The sequence below is a fragment of the Lasiosphaeria miniovina genome (genome assembly GCF_030549165.1).
Source record: "Lasiosphaeria miniovina strain SMH2392-1A chromosome Unknown B0T26scaffold_4, whole genome shotgun sequence".
Taxonomy (NCBI): Eukaryota; Fungi; Ascomycota; class Sordariomycetes; order Sordariales; family Lasiosphaeriaceae; genus Lasiosphaeria; species Lasiosphaeria miniovina.
In genome coordinates this window covers 3,466,094-3,480,819 of record NW_026848223.1, presented here as the reverse complement: position 1 = coordinate 3,480,819, position 14,726 = coordinate 3,466,094, and the positions used below count along the sequence as shown (strand labels likewise).

Here is a 14,726-nt window from a genome sequence, read left to right as displayed (position 1 = left end):
GCCGACGCCAGGCACGTGGCGCGGAAGCGCATGAAGCGCGGATCGGCGTCGGCGATGCCCGGCTGCGGGAGGAACGGGCGCAGGAACCGCGCGCGCTGCGCGTGGATGGCTAGGTGCAGCACGCCGCGCTGCCAGCCGCCGGGGTCCGCCGAGCCCGTGTCTGTGTCTGTGTTTGTGTTTCTCTCGGCGGCCACGGGCAGCGCCGCCAGCGCGTCGTCGAACAGCGCGCTCAGCGCCAGCACGCGCTCGAACGGCAGCGCGTCGACGTCGCCGCCGCCGGCCCCCAGCGGCTGCGCGTCCACGATGTGCCGGGAGATGACGGCCAGCCGCAGCCGGCACATGAGCCCCGTCACGTCCGTGGGTGTGTCGGTGGCTGGCGGCAGCGGCCCTGTCTGTGCTGGTGTGCTGTTGTCGTCCATTGTTGCTAGCTCGCTGTCGTTGACGTTGCGCGGCCAGTGCACCTGCATGTGCTGCGGGTTGATGCTGTAGATGCGGTCCGACGGCCCGCCCATGGGGCCCATCAACCTTTTGGTCTGTTAGTCACGGTTGCCGACGAGGCATCGGGTTGGCCCCTTTTTTGAAAAGGGGTTCAACTAAAAAAGGCACTCACCAGTCGGTCGACGCGATGTACCACCACACGCGGCGCTTGATCTCGCGCAGCATGGCGCAGTCGGCGCTGGCGCTGGCGCCGCGCTGGGTTCTGGCGCTGTCGACGTGGTGCAGCTTGGCCTCGCGGGCGACGGCCAGCGCGGTGCTGTGGAACTGACGGAACAGCGTCGAGCAGCCCTCCATGTTGTAGATGAGGTCGGCGAGGATCAGCACGGCCTGCACCTCGACCAGCGACCCGCCGGCGACGGCCGCGGCCGCGCGCCGCGCCTGGTCCAGCAGGTCCCACGCGGCCTTGCGCCACAGCCGCAGGAAGTGCTCGGCATGGCCGCGCGACTCAAACGGGTGGCGCGCCCCGCTTTCGCTCGCCCTCGGCTCCTCCCAGAAGAACGCCGCCGTCGCCGCCACGCCCAGGATCAGCGCCGCGTGGCACGTCGTCGTGTAGACTTCAGAGCCCGACTGGCCGAACTCCTGGAACGGTCTGGCGTAGAAATCGGTCACCACGGCCCGCAGCCACGGTACGTGCACCACGTTCAGCAGGCCGTGCGGCGACGAGGCCGCGTCGTAGTCGTCGAGGAGGGCCAGCGCATGCTCGCGGCTCGGCAGCCAGATGGGCCGCGAGAGTTCCATGTCGGTGATCTGCCCGAAGATGATGCACGGGTGGCTGCTCGCTTGCACGATGGTCAGGATCACCCGGTCGCGGTTGTTGCTGTTGATGTTGCTGTTGTTGCTGTCGATGTTGCTGCTGTTGTTGCTGTCGATGTTGCTGTTGTTGTTGTTGCTGTTGTTGTTGTTGTTGTTGTTGTTGTTGTTGTTGTTAGTGGTGGTGTCGTCGGTCTTGTATATCTAGGTAGACGGCGGTACGTCAGTCGAGGTTCCGCTCAGCAACCAGACCTGTATACGGCCTGGTATATACGGCCTGGTATATATTTGTTTTCCATTGTCTTGACTTACTGGGTTAAAGGCCCCCGCCTCTATGAAGGCGTCGAACCCGAGGGGTCCGCCAGGGCCATACTTTGGTACCAGTGCGTCGGCGGCGGCGGCCGAGGCAGTGGTGGTAGTATCTCTCTTCCCCAGCCAGGTGAGCTCGTGTTGCTGTTGGTGATGGTGCTGCAGCAGCAGCTGTTGCTGCTGCTGTCCGCCGGCCGAGAGCGTAACGACGGCGTCTTCGAGCTTTCGCAGCCTGACGAGGATGTCGGCGTAGGCGCCAGGATCGGGGCCAAAGAAGCTGGCCGCGGTGGTGGCTGTGGCTGGGTAATAATCAACACCGGACGCAGCTGAGCCTGGAGGCGGAGGTATGCCTTGCACTCCCTGGCACGGCCGACCACGCGATGCGCAGCTCGAGCACGGCCTGGCCCGGTCACACTTGAGCTTCTTGAGCCGGCAGAAGTCGCACGATATCTGCGGCTGCCTCTGCCCTGGTCGGACAATCCGGGGCTGCGGTGGGCCCGGCGGCTTCACATGCTGGATGGCGTTGTCTCTGACCGAAAGTGACACCTTACGCTTCATGGCTCGCGTGTTGCAAAAGGCCAACGCAGTCGACACGCCCAATAGCAACAGAACACAAGATTAGAACAAGATTAGCGTCGGCCCGGGCTACACCGTAAGACCCAGGTGCCGGATTATCCGTGGATGTTTGTGGGTTAATTAACTGTTTGGGCGTCGGTGTGCCGGATTCGCGCAGACGGCATATCCGTATCCCCGCAGACTGGATCCCTGGATGCTGAGGTTGCTGTTGGCGGGAAGTTTGGTGAGAAGTTGAATGTGGATGGCGAGGCAGGCCGGATTATCCATGGAGCCTCCGGCGAGACCACCCGGGGACATGGCAACTGGTGGGATGGGTTACGCTTTTAAAATGCTACGCAGTGCGGAATAACGCCCAGCCCACCGCCACTCCCACAATTAATCATTTCTTATCGCTCGCTACCTACGGACTACGGATGGATATCTGACCCGTGGGTGGTGGTGTATTCCATGTTCCGAGTTGGCGCGCATCTCGAGCCTTGACCCACTTGAGTGCTAGGCCGGTGCAGCGGGCAGTGCTGCGTGATTGGCGCGTTTGCACTTTGCTTCATGGTTCGCGGCGAGCGTTTGGGATCCCCCGCATCCCGCCTTTGGAATCCCCGCTGCCCTGCTTCCTTCGCCGGCTCCGCTAAGCCTTAGCCGGGAGTTGGCGGTGTTTGCCGCTCGGAGGACCTTTGCGAGCCTCGGACTTGTCCTGCTTCTTCGTTCGTGTCATTGGACGCTGTCAAAACCTTGCGTTGTTGCCTAAATGCCTGAGAAGTCTTGGCGCCACACCCAACGGCCTCAAGTTCCCAATGCCTGCCGGGTCTTCAAAAAAAATTTTTAAAAAAAATTAAAAAATAAAAATTGGGGCCAAGACGACCTATTCCCAGGGTTATCACATGTCACACCCTTGGCGAAGCATGCGGTGTGACATCAGGCCTCCCTTTAAACGAAATATACCCCGGTCTGATCGGGGTAATCAATTCGATAACCAGAGCCCCGCTAGCGTCAGCGCCGACTGATCCTTCTCTGCACGCGTGGTTTCTGAGACCGCCCTGGAGTCTGACAGCCTTACAGAGCACAGAGCTGGCGCAGAACAAGCCACCATTGCATTTCTAGGGTTGGCTTCCTGCTGCCCTCTTGCTGCATCTACCGGCATCCCGCATGCGTGACTAGCGTCCTGGCTGACAAGTCTAGGGCTGCGACAGGAGCCTTACCGACCGACTTGTTGGCTCGTCAAGCGCTGGCAATTAGTGCCCCTTCATTTTCGGGAAGGATGCCGCTCCTTTGATGCCGGGTTCTTGCAGAGGCGCGCCATGGCAACATCGATGCCCTCGATTTTCGCGCCGCAAAAACACTATCTAGGCTACAATTTCTATCTTGCCAAGACCCTTCTCCAACTTGGTCCAGAATGGTGCCCGGGGTGTGTACCCGCATGTCGCTGCCCACACCTCCAAGGCCAGGATTTGGGCTTGGCCTGCGCCAGTCTCTCAGTGGGTATAGAATCAAGCGGCACGCCGTTTCTGCACAGGAGGTTCATGCCAGCCACACGGCACCTTGGTATAGCCTCTCTCACCGAGTCGCATCTTCTGGTTGCAACCGCTTCGTGCCAACTGGTCTGTTGCGGGATTCTCACGAGGATTCAGAGTGGTTTTGGTGATTCAAGACAGACCGATTGAAAATAACCTATTTACCGAGGAGGATTATACCAAGTCGCAACAAGAGCTCACGTCTGAGCCGAGATGTGTTACTCAACAGGTCTCGGCGTCCACTCGATGAACTCACTACTCTGAAACTCGTCCGTCTCTGCACTGTGGTGCATCCTCCGCATCGCAGCCAGCTGCCGCAGCGCCAAAATGAGGCTCGTGCAGGCAACCGCGGCGCTGACTATCCCTACAATCAACGGCCAGTCCTCCAAGACGGCGAGCAGCACGTTGGCAGACCCTCCCTTTGGCGTCCCGCCGTTGCCGTTCTTGGACATGGCCTCCACGCATTTGGCATACTGTGGGTGTCCAGCCTGGTTAATTGATAACACGCGGTGTTAGCCGGCTGTATTTACACACGAAAAGACAAGACATCTTGGGGAACGGGTAGTCACCTGGACACTGCTGCAGTAGTTCAAGAATTCCTGCATGGCGTTCTCTCTTGATGTCTGCAGCGCTTTGCTGGCTGAAAAGTACGACTGGATAGACCAGACCAGGCCGAGGAGGACCGCGACGGACATGGCAGCCTGCGAGATAACTCTTCGGTAGCGGCCCACGGACCCCCAGAGCGGCTGGCGCGAGACGTAATAGCCGGCGGCAAGCCAGGACGAGACAAAGGTGAACACCATCACAAAGGTGAAGAAGACGAACGGCACGACCGTGAGGGCGAGAAACAGCTTGTAGGTCCATGCCCACGAGCTGTAAGCCGGTGGAGCGGGCGGCGGGCTTGGTTCATTCACGCCGCGGGCCCGCAGCACCATCTCGTTGACCGTCTGCTTGACGCGGTGCAGCGGCGTGTACGGCGGCGGGCCCAGCCCGACATCGATTGCCCGCTGGCAGTCTTGCTGTTTCGAGGCCGCCAATGTTGTCTATGCTAGGATGTCAGCGCTGCACTGAACTGTTTCATAAAGTTCGTTTCCACTGTCGGCCTTTCAGGGGGCGAGAAGATAATACCATGTCGACATTCCGACAGTAGTCAATGTAGTCCTTCCAGGCGGTCCACTGGCCAATCACGTAGGCGCGGTACGTGGGCACGGCCGCGATGACGCCGATTATGACGCCCGTGATGAGCACCGTCGGGTTCGACGCGACCTTCTTCCAGGACCAGGACGCAAAGTGGTTGAGCCGGGACAAGGGAGATTTCGCCGTCCCGAGTCGTGCAGGGTGTTGGAGACGCGAACTTGCATGTGCGCTGGCAGCTGTCGGAGGCGGAGAGGTCCCTTGGCTCCGGCTCGGCCAGGACGACGTCTGACGCAGCGAGGAAGGAGCCGGCGCCGAGGGTGGAGAGACGGTGCTGCTGGACACGGGTGGCAGGTTCCGAAGGGGTGCTGATGTCGCAGCAGGGTTTGCCGAAGCCATACTAGGCTTTGGCTTCAGTTCGAGCCGATGATGACGGGCGAGCTGTCAAGTTCAGGGATGAGTCGGATGATGACAAATGAGTCAATTCTGAGGTTGGGAGCCGAAGATTTCCATCTCAAGCAAATCAATCGTGGTATCCTAATTTCAATCTCGGATTATCGTCATAGCAACTTGCGAAGCACACTGCTGGATTGGGGTCGCGACGAGGCGGCAATGGGATACGAAACGAGGTTGAGATGCGATGAGGAGTGGCCAATGCGGCTGAGCAGGGACGCGTTTCTTCCGCCACTCACCGCCTTGGTGTTGATCCTGCATCCGCGAACGCGACAGGAGGATCGTAAGTGGCTGAAACTGTGCATGGCACGTGACCAGTGGTTGGCAATCGGCGAGTACGACGAGTACCATGTTCATGCCACCCAGGTTTCGAGGCGTCGTTGAAAATTATTGGACACGGCACAAAAAAATATGAGGAGAGGTGAAGCCAGAAAAGTGTAAGCATAAGCTTTCCGCAGTGAGGGTCTTTGTGGTTAATTCTCTTCCGCTAATACATAACTAATTAACCTTCAACATTAATGAACAGGGAAATAATTCCCGGGGCGTATTAATGATCGATATTGCACATTCGACCTTGGACTCCCCGAAGACGACTGTGCCTGAGTCGAATTAGAATCGAATCGGAATTTAATCGGAAAGAAAGCCATTACCCACTAACCCGCGATATAGAAGGTTGAAGAAGAATTCATTGATGGAAATATTGTGCACCGGAATTTGGGCTAAGGTAAACCAAGTTCTTCTACCGATCTTGAATCAATTGTCACACGCCTTCCATGCAGGCTATCTCCAAGATGTAGTAAGAAAGAGCTTCACATTACAAGAAAGAGCTTCACATTACAAGAAATAACTCTAATCTTACAAAACAAAAATTATAAACGGTAAGGGGTTGGTGTAAAATCTCGCGGGCTCAGCCGGCAGCAATACGACTCGAGGTTAGCGCGGTCCTGTTTTAGGCATCGTGCAGGGCCAAGCGAGGCGCCATTGGCCAGACAGCAAACCACCTGAGCCTGATTCGCATTGTTCAAAAGTTCCGCGTACCTTTGGCACACGAGATGGCCAGAATAACGAAGGAGACGGGGGCGGGGACAAGACCGTGCCGCCGGACCGCCCGCAAGCAACGAAATAAGAACCAATGGTGACCAGGTTGTGGGACTGAACCGCCGAGTTTAACATGGATGAAGGCTCTAGCCCGTGCTCACGAGACTGTGGCATGGTCGATCCGAAGCCCTGGTGTGATCCAGAAAAACACATACAAATGCTTTCCCTGTTTCCTTGCAAACCCCCAAACCCCCCCTCTCTTGTTCCTCGTGTCTCTTTCTCGCCTTGACCCCTTCTTTCTACTCAAGTTCCAACAAACACCAACACCATTTCTCACTCGTGACTTGTCTCGACGCTTCTGAATCCCCTCACACCAACACCACTCCTCACTCGTGACTTGTCTCGACGCTTCTGAATCCCCTCACACCAACCTCCACCCATCCCCACAATGGTGTCTCTGGCGCAGATGCGCTCCTCGAACGCGGCCATCGCGGCAGCCCTCCCGGCGAAGCTGGTGGCCGTGTTCGCGGGGGCGACGAGCGGGATCGGCGAGACGGCACTAAAACAGTTCGCCAGGCACGCGGTGCAGCCGCGCGTCTACTTCCTGGGACGCACCACGGCGTCGGGCGAGCGCATCCGCGCCGAGCTGCAGGCCATAAACCCCGGCGGCGAGTACGTCTTCCTCGGCGTCGACGTGAGCCTGCTCGGCGCCGTCGACGCCGTGTGCCGCCAGATCAGGGAGAGGGAGACAGCCATCAACCTGCTGTTCCTGACGACCGGGACCTTGATCACCGGCAAGGGTAAGGGAGGGACCTGGTGCGGATCACGGGGCTGTCTGTGATCGGTGAGCAGGCCGAGAGAACAAGCTGACCACGGCCGGCAGACACCGCCGAGGGTCTCTACTACCCAACCGCGGTCACCTACTACGCGCGCACGCGGCTGATCGTCAACCTGCTCCCACTTCTCCGCGCGGCAACAGGTCTGCGGCGCGTTGTGACCGTCTTGGCAGGGACGAAAGAGGGGCCGGTCCACACCGACGACTTCGCGACGCGGCACGTGCCGATCCTCGCGGCGCGCGGCCACGCCAGCGCCATCATGACGCTGTCGCTCGAGGCCATCGCCGCGACAGCGCCCGAGGTATCCTTCGTACACGACTTCCCCGGGGCCGTGAAGACGAACCTGGGCAAGGACGTGCGCACCCCGGCCTTTGTTGTTGTCGGCGCGCTGTTCAAGCTGGTGTGGCCGTTCATCGGCATCCCGTTTGCTGAGGCCGGCGACCGCCAGCTGTTCTTTGCGACCAGTGCGAGGTATCCGCCGGCGCGCACGGCCGGCGGTGCTGTAGGCAGTGCCGATGGCGTGCCGCTGCCGGAGGGTGTGGAAGTGGCCAGGGGGTCGGCCGGCGCGGCGGGTAGCGGTGTGTATTCGACGAATGTCGACGGCGAGACGTTGTCGCCCAAGGTCGCGCAGGTTCTGGCCAGGATGAGGGACGAGGGTGTCGTGGGGAAGCTGTGGGCGCATACGGAGGACGAGTTTGTAAGGATTGCGGGTTCCGTGGCTTTGTAGACTGCCAGAGGCCCATTGCTCCTATTAACACTCCTAGATTGATTGCTGCATGATCAACAAGCACCGCAATGCCAATATCTCTCTCCTCTCCTCCTCTCATTCACGTTTTCACGAGCCATTAATTACATCAAATCATACACCTCCGTTCCACCTCCGTTACATCTCCGTCCCTGTTTTCACCTCCTAACCCGTGCACGCCACGTAAAATGCGCCCTGGGACTCCTCGCGAGCTCCGCCATCTCCGCCAAATCTCCATGCGCCGCCCCCTTCTCGATGACCAGCGCCTCGTGCGCGAGGCGGGCATAGCGCTGCGCCCTACCCGCGTCGCCGAGCATGTTGTAGTTCAGCGCGACGAGCGTGTATGCGCCAGCGACGCTCGCATCGAGGCGCTCGTCGGCATACAACTGGACCAGCCTCCCCAGCACCCGCGCCGTGACGGACGCGTCCGTGAAGTCGGCCAGCGCGGCCTCGGTGCGGGCGATCTCGCGCAGGCGCGCGTCGGACTTATCGGCAGCTTTGTGAGAACTGCCGCACAGCGCGCAGCCGCACGCGAAGCCCCAGGCGTGGCGGATGCGCTGCTGGCGCGCCGCGCGCGGGAGCAGCGGGTCGATGTACGAGATGGCGAGCTCGGCCCCGGGGTCGACGTCGCGCGCGGCCGTGGTGGTGTGGGCGAGGTCGGCGCCGATGTGGAAGGCGGCGTTGGCGCGGCAGTCGTGGTTCAGCCGCGACACTTCGGGGAAGTTGCCGTAGTGGTGTCCGTCGCCGCTGCCGCCGCCGCCGCCGATGTCCATCTGGAACGAGTTCGTCGCGAGGATGGCGCTGGGCGAGCCGCCCATCTGTGCCAGAAATTCTTTGCGCAGGGGCGGAGGGAGCAGGGCCACGGCGCTGTCGAGGAGCGCGTCTTGCGGCTGGTGTGCGACTGCTACGCTCTCGAAGAAGGCGCGGTGCACGAGTATGGCGGGCGTCTTCTTCATGATGGTGTCGCCGCGGTGGAGGGTTTTGTTGGCCAGCAGGCCGAGGCCTTTACCTTGGACCGCGGCGACAACGTAGGGCGGTGGGGAGTCGGGCTGAGGCTTTTCATCTGGGGGATATTCGTCTTTCTCGATCTGCTTAAGCCTTTGGATGTTTTGAGTCGTTGTGATGGCGACGATGCCCCGCCCACTGGCAAAGCCTTTGTTGGCGAAGACACAGTACTGGCCGGCGCACCCGTGCGGCCCTTCCCATCTCGACGGTGGTGGTTCGAGGTCTGTTTCCTCGTTTGGTACTTGAGCTTCTGTCCATGGCTTTTGTTCTTCGTCCTCGTCAATCGCACAAGCGAGTCGGGGAGAGGGCGGGCGCCATTTGCAGGACTCAAGACGCTGGCCTGTTCGCTGAAAAGTGTGCTGGTGCTGAGTTGCGGCGACCAGGGACGCCAGAGAGATTAATGCACCAGCCCGCATGCTCTGCTTTGGGTTAGAGTAGTCGAGTTCTTTTTTATTGGTGAGGTTTTATTGGTGAGGTTGAATTAAGTTTAGTCTTCATCAAAGAGCGAGGTTTGGCTGCCGTCAGATTTTGAGTTGGCCCGAATGACGTCTGACGGAAAGTCTGTTTCGCGTTTCAAGACGGAACCTGAAACCAGGAGGGAGGCACGGTTGGCGCCCAGCCACGGCACCGGCTTACACCACGCCAACCTATATTGCTCATTATCGAGCACATCGCCGGCCACGTTGAACCTTTCTCCCTCTTTGAATGAAGGAGCGTATCGGTATTTTTGGCAAGGAAGCTTGCTGCTTACCTCGGCCTGAAATGCACTGAAGAGGGTTCTAAGACCCATTGTGTCGCCTAGATTTGAGCCACTCTGAGCCACATTTCAAGCCACAGTTGGCGAGCTCCGAATGCCCTGTACGGCTGAACTGTGTTTTCCTTCATCCTTTTCTTGAACTATAAGAAGGCCTTCATTCATGTATCCCTAGACCGGATTTAGGCAGGCAATTCAATGCGCTGTGAACTTCGTAAAAGGGCAACACATTACATGCATGCATCGACAACAAACGTCCCGAATCGCCGTCCTCTTCAAATATAAAAGTATCCCCTCTCAAAAGCCAAGTAGTAATAACCTTCTCTAGAATCTCATCGCGATACACTTACAAGCTCATTTTACCATTCGTATTCGTCGGGAACTCGTAAAAATAAAGTTCAGATTTGAAATCCCATCCAATTGCTGCCCAAGCATGAAAGCGCCGGATCTCGCTTGCTGGTGTTTCTTCGCGATGATGAATGCAATCGGGACAAAATCGCTCACCAGATTTTCTGATAGTTCGAATCTTTCCTTGGGAGCAAATTGAAAAATAGACTTCATCTGACCATCGGATATCATGCCAATCCTCAGGGCGAGGGCGATATTGAAGGGCGAGTCGTGCATCTCGAACGCGCCGTTTTGCACTGCTTGGTGAAACGAATCCTTTCTCGCACGCGATACATTTACGATAATTGAGCGTACCCATTGCTCGTTCGATTGTACGCGACGAAATCCCTGATATTCCTGCTCCCAAGGCAAGGCCTTGCCAGCTTAATGCGCCTTGCCAGCTTAATGCACGTGCTTGAAAGCCGTATTGCCAAATGATGCTTTCCATCGCGAGCAAGTCCTCTGGTTTAAGCAGCTTCTTCGGCCCACGCGTTTCGATTTCCGGATGCCGGCGTTCGCGCCCATCTTGCAAGATTTGCCAGCCCCTGCGAGAACTGATACCGAAATGTCGGAAAATATCTGCCTTATAGAATGGAATCTTGTAGTCGTGTAAAAAGCCAACTGTGCCAATTATTTGGGCCTTTTTAGGAGTAGGATGGTGCAGATCGCTAATAGCCATTGTGGTGAGTGGTGTGTGGTTTAGTGTGGTGTGATGGAAAGTGGTAGAATTGTTAAGGCTCATGTTAGTGGGTGACCTGTATGGGCTAGTTTTGGTGTGCCTTTTATTTTGGCAACCGCTTGCCGGGGTAACCCAAAAAATGACCTCTTGCTCAGCCTAGCTCAGCTTAAGGCGGCTGCTGCTCAGCTCCGAAGGAGGAATTGGAAATTCTCTTTGTCGGTTTTGGGGTCATGTAATGGCTGTTGTGGCGGTCAATTGCGATTTCGTTATTCTTTCTGTTTTCTGTACACCGTCGTTTTCACAAGTTGGCATCTATCAATTGCATTCAACGAGCGGTCTTCTACCCTTTGCATCGCCATTCTTTCGTAGTTATTGGAGGGAAGAGGATTAGATTACTCTAGTCACGCTCGTCACGCTCAGGTATCCCTCATATTTGGGGGGAGGCTCTCTCCTGGTCTGGGTTGGGCTGGGTCTCTGTGGTAATCTATTGATATTATCATTCAAACCCACACATTGCAGTCCGTAGGTCAAGAGCAACGAGCTTCAACTCGGTTCCCAAACTCTCTCTTGCTACAGAAATTGTAGTCTATCGCATCCCCGCCGATCCGGGTGCATACTGAGCGTGGTATCCGCCGGGCAGAGCGTCGAGCCCTGGAAAAGGGGTACAGTTAGTTCCCAGCTAACAGACACAGATGAGCAAGAGCAAACGCAGACAGAAACGCTCGACTTACATCCGTCAATGTCCTCACCCACCACGGGCTGCTGCGTGCACTGGTTCATATTGGGAATGGACTGGATCTTGGACTGCGACTCGCGGGTGCAGTTGGTGCTGAACGTGCAGGGCACGTCGAGGATGCGCTGCAGCGCATCCCCCTTCCAACCAAACACGTAGTCGCCGTGGTTGCCGTAGCCCGTGGCGTCGCCAAACGACCACACGAACGGGCTGCTGCCGTCGGCGGGCCAGTCGAGGGTGTTAAAGGGCTTGGTGTCCCAGACCACCTCGTACATGACCTGCGCCGTGCGCACCGGGTGCGACGCCGGGCACGGCCCGCCGCTCTCGAACGTGCCCGTCTCCGGGTAGCTCATGTGGCCCATGTGGTCCGGGCTGTCGAGGTTCTTGCCGTCCCAGCATGTCGGGAAGCGTACTGAGGTCATGATGCCCTCCTTGCACTTGCGCGTTGGGAATCCCATCGTCTCGGGCGCCCGCATCGTCCACGTCTCCATGCAGACGTAGGTGAGCTGCCGGAACCGCGCCGCGTCTTCGAGCGTCCGCGCCGACACGTTGCCGACGAACATGCGGAACCCCTGATTTTGGCCGTTTTGTCAACAGATGTATAATCACAAAATTTGACAGGGATAGCGCCTACTGGCTTGAACGCCGTGACCCTCGACTTCTGCGCCTGGTCGTAGATGGCATCCTGCATGTAGTAGATGGTCAGGCCGCCGTTGGCCGTCTCGAACTGGTTGTTGCCGAGCTGGTGGACGCGCTTGTAGCTGCCGTTTTGCGCGCGGAAGTAGAGGATGGCGGTCCAGTAGTTGGAGAAGTCTTCGGTGAACTGGCACGAAGTGCACGTCGACTCGGCCGGCATGTCTTTTTGGGGGTCCATGCTTGCGTTGAACGAGTTCTGGGAGCGGAAATTAGCTTAGTTGTCGTCGATGGCGGCCATGTCAGTCATAAGAGCTGGGTACTACGCACGCCGCCAACAATCTGATGGACGTGGGACGAGGGGATTGAGCCTGGCTCGACCAGAGGGTCGACCCTCTGCACCACCAACTGCGAGCAATGGAATCGAACCACGGCGATACTCGGCGCCGCGAACACCAGCGTGAGGAGCCCAGTCCAGCGCATTTTGGCCGTGTTTTGTTTGCTTTGGTGCGGGCTCGTAGACTCAGGATTCGACGAGGACCAAACGTGCCCCTGATAAAAGGCAACGACATGCTTTTCAAGCACGCCATGATCCAAGTTGTTCCAAGTACCGAAATGCCATGGCAATCTACTTTGTGTCGCGCGCGCCAAGACGGATTAGCCGCTGGAAGAGCTCTAGAATTGCCGTGCATGTGTAATTATTCGGCCGGCCATCATGTGGCCTATCGTCTATCTTCTCCGATAGGATAGTGCAGATATTAAAACCTGCGGGTGCGGTTGTCAAGGTGCAAGGAGAGCGGACAGCCTAATGTCGACCCTGCTCTAGTAATATTCCCGAACAATCTTGGAGCTGGCCCCGCCGAATGAATGCCTGTCCGGAGATTGGAGAAGCTGGTAGAGGGCCTGGGCCCCTGACTAATAATATCACCACTGGCATTCTTCCATGACCATATCAAACACAGGGCCATATTAAACTGGCGGCCGCCGGCGCAAGCCGCTACCGGGTGCGAAAACAGGGGGCGAGCCACCATACAACACATCGTGGTTCATCGCGGTTCATCAGGCTAGGAACGTATAGGGCAAGGTCTATTAGATTGGGTGGCACACGCGTGGAAGATATATACCAGCTAGACGACGCCATCAAAAAGCGCCCTCCCATTTCGGCGAGGAAGCAAACGTCACCGAAGAACCCCCAACCCAACGACGCAGACAATGCGCTCCGTCACAGCGCTGAGCGGGCTCCTGTGCCTCGCTCTCGCCAGCACGGGCACTGCTCAAGAAGGAGCCAAGGACGGCTGCCCCAAGGACGAGATCGCATGCCACGACATCATCAACGGCAGCCAGTGCCTGGAGCAGCTGATCATCGAGCACAACGCGCCGCTCACCAAGGAAGCCATGATCAAGTGTGTCGTGCACGAAGGCACCGCGAGCAGCCTGCCGGGGGGGACAAAGGTGTGTACACGTTGGGCCGTTGATTACTGAAGGGGATTGAGCTGACAGATGTCGCGTCGTGAAGCTGTGCAGATGCCCGGGCTGTCACACCGAGCCGATCAACGACGCAATCACGGAGTTATTCCCGCCACCGTGCGGCTAGACTCGGACTTCGGTCGAGTTAAATCGAAGGGTAGATTTGAAAAGGGACTAGGGGAGTGTGGTCAAGAGCCTCAAAAATGTATTCTTACAAGGCAGGGAGATATGGGTCCAAGGAGTCATTCATAGCTGGACCCCTTTCCACGCCATCTCCAGCGCCACGGCCCAGCCTCAAACCTAATAACACGCAGCATCTACCTGCGGCGCTTACAATCCGAGCACGTGCCGCCGTACCCGACGGCGACAATGGTCGGCTGCTTCGAGTTGTAGCGGACGTAGTGGTCGCCCTCCCAGGCGACGTTGAGGTCGTAGCAGTCGCCGGCCTGGTCGTAGAACTGGAAGTCGCCCACGTACATGGGGAAGCGCAGGTCGAGCCGGTAGCTCCACACCGAGAAGCCGTTGTCGTGCAGCTTGTAGTGCGAGATGATGTTGTAAAGCTCGCTGCCCGCGTAGTGCCACGTGTCGCCGTCGCTGTCGAACGGCCAGTTCACGGCGATCCGCTTGCACGCGAGAGTCTGGGCTGGTCAGTCTTGTTTCTTTCGGCGCAGTTCTCGGAAGATTTCAAGATACTGACGTGGACGTCGTCTCCGCTAGTTCCGACCTTGGGAGGCGCTCCATTTACGACCGCCGCGCTGTGGTCATGTTGTGCGAGTGCGACCTGGCGAGCAGACGCCAAGCCGAGCGAGGCGAGGAGCGAAATCGCTTGATATAGACCGAATCTCATCTTGGCGGCAAAGGGGGTCTTGGCCTAGGGTGTCTGACCTTGACTGGAAGTGAATTCGAGGGAAGGCAGATGACGAGACCAAGGGGGCGTGCTCGGAGTTAATAAAGAGGGCGCCAATCCGATGGATGCTCTGTCAGCAGAAGAACGCGGACATCCAAGATCTAGCTCAAGATAAGGTAGCCCTGGCCACATTGGTGATGAAGTGGATCAGATGTTGGCAATCGTACGGGGCTGCTCCGCTCCCTAGACGTGATTCGCTCTCGTTCTCTCAATAGTCAGTGGGCAACCAGTCTACGACCCCGGTTGTGCACTGCTTCATCCTAGCGGGGGTTCTCAGCTGGGAACTAGCAAGCCCTAGCATCGCCGCTAGGATG

General features: G+C 58.0%; 7 protein-coding genes across 7 annotated transcripts; 2 read left to right on the top strand and 5 right to left on the bottom strand.

The window, feature by feature from the left end:
* Positions 1 to 1,438: 1,438 nt before the first annotated feature.
* Positions 1,439 to 2,503, bottom strand: B0T26DRAFT_710843 (uncharacterized protein). The gene is made up of 2 exons (XM_060442000.1): positions 1,561 to 2,503; positions 1,439 to 1,461 (listed from the first exon to the last, which is right to left on the bottom strand). The coding sequence occupies exons 1-2, from the start codon at positions 2,113 to 2,115 to the stop codon at positions 1,453 to 1,455; spliced, it is 564 nt and encodes a 187-aa protein (XP_060296568.1). The 5' UTR covers positions 2,116 to 2,503; the 3' UTR covers positions 1,439 to 1,452.
* A 1,607-nt stretch (positions 2,504 to 4,110) lies between these two features.
* On the bottom strand, positions 4,111 to 5,460 carry B0T26DRAFT_710840 (uncharacterized protein). The gene is made up of 2 exons (XM_060441999.1): positions 4,770 to 5,460; positions 4,111 to 4,684 (listed from the first exon to the last, which is right to left on the bottom strand). The coding sequence occupies exons 1-2, from the start codon at positions 5,172 to 5,174 to the stop codon at positions 4,154 to 4,156; spliced, it is 936 nt and encodes a 311-aa protein (XP_060296567.1). The 5' UTR covers positions 5,175 to 5,460; the 3' UTR covers positions 4,111 to 4,153.
* Positions 5,461 to 6,597: 1,137 nt separating this feature from the next.
* Positions 6,598 to 7,893, top strand: B0T26DRAFT_303698 (uncharacterized protein). Its single transcript, XM_060434276.1, has 2 exons — positions 6,598 to 7,066; positions 7,150 to 7,893. Exons 1-2 carry the CDS (start codon positions 6,715 to 6,717, stop codon positions 7,827 to 7,829), a joined length of 1,032 nt encoding a protein of 343 aa, XP_060296566.1. The 5' UTR covers positions 6,598 to 6,714; the 3' UTR covers positions 7,830 to 7,893.
* A 112-nt stretch (positions 7,894 to 8,005) lies between these two features.
* B0T26DRAFT_646458 (uncharacterized protein) lies at positions 8,006 to 9,268 on the bottom strand (the record flags this gene model as incomplete). Its single annotated transcript, XM_060437815.1, has 1 exon — positions 8,006 to 9,268. The coding sequence occupies one exon, from the start codon at positions 9,266 to 9,268 to the stop codon at positions 8,006 to 8,008; it is 1,263 nt and encodes a 420-aa protein (XP_060296565.1).
* Positions 9,269 to 11,258: 1,990 nt separating this feature from the next.
* On the bottom strand, positions 11,259 to 12,521 carry B0T26DRAFT_647451 (uncharacterized protein; the record flags this gene model as incomplete). Its single annotated transcript, XM_060437897.1, has 4 exons — positions 11,259 to 11,323; positions 11,404 to 11,977; positions 12,040 to 12,297; positions 12,369 to 12,521. The coding sequence occupies 4 exons, from the start codon at positions 12,519 to 12,521 to the stop codon at positions 11,259 to 11,261; spliced, it is 1,050 nt and encodes a 349-aa protein (XP_060296564.1).
* Positions 12,522 to 13,250: 729 nt separating this feature from the next.
* Positions 13,251 to 13,520, top strand: B0T26DRAFT_645189 (uncharacterized protein; the record flags this gene model as incomplete). The annotated part of the gene is made up of 1 exon (XM_060437691.1): positions 13,251 to 13,520. One exon carries the CDS (start codon positions 13,251 to 13,253, stop codon positions 13,518 to 13,520), a length of 270 nt encoding a protein of 89 aa, XP_060296563.1.
* Positions 13,521 to 13,822: 302 nt separating this feature from the next.
* B0T26DRAFT_872154 (uncharacterized protein) lies at positions 13,823 to 14,479 on the bottom strand (the record flags this gene model as incomplete). The annotated part of the gene is made up of 2 exons (XM_060447954.1): positions 14,203 to 14,479; positions 13,823 to 14,143 (listed from the first exon to the last, which is right to left on the bottom strand). Exons 1-2 carry the CDS (start codon positions 14,350 to 14,352, stop codon positions 13,823 to 13,825), a joined length of 471 nt encoding a protein of 156 aa, XP_060296562.1. The 5' UTR covers positions 14,353 to 14,479.
* Positions 14,480 to 14,726: the final 247 nt, after the last annotated feature.

Coding starts and splice junctions, on each gene's coding strand:
- B0T26DRAFT_710843 (XM_060442000.1), bottom strand. CDS start 2,115: ATGAAGCGTAAGGTGTCACTTTCGGTCAGAGACAACGCCATCCAGCAT.
- B0T26DRAFT_710840 (XM_060441999.1), bottom strand. CDS start 5,174: ATGGCTTCGGCAAACCCTGCTGCGACATCAGCACCCCTTCGGAACCTG. Junction 4,685..4,769: donor ACTGTCGGAATGTCGACATG/GTATTATCTTCT, acceptor ATCCTAGCATAG/ACAACATTGGCGGCCTCGAA.
- B0T26DRAFT_303698 (XM_060434276.1), top strand. CDS start 6,715: ATGGTGTCTCTGGCGCAGATGCGCTCCTCGAACGCGGCCATCGCGGCA. Junction 7,067..7,149: donor GACCTTGATCACCGGCAAGG/GTAAGGGAGGGA, acceptor CACGGCCGGCAG/ACACCGCCGAGGGTCTCTAC.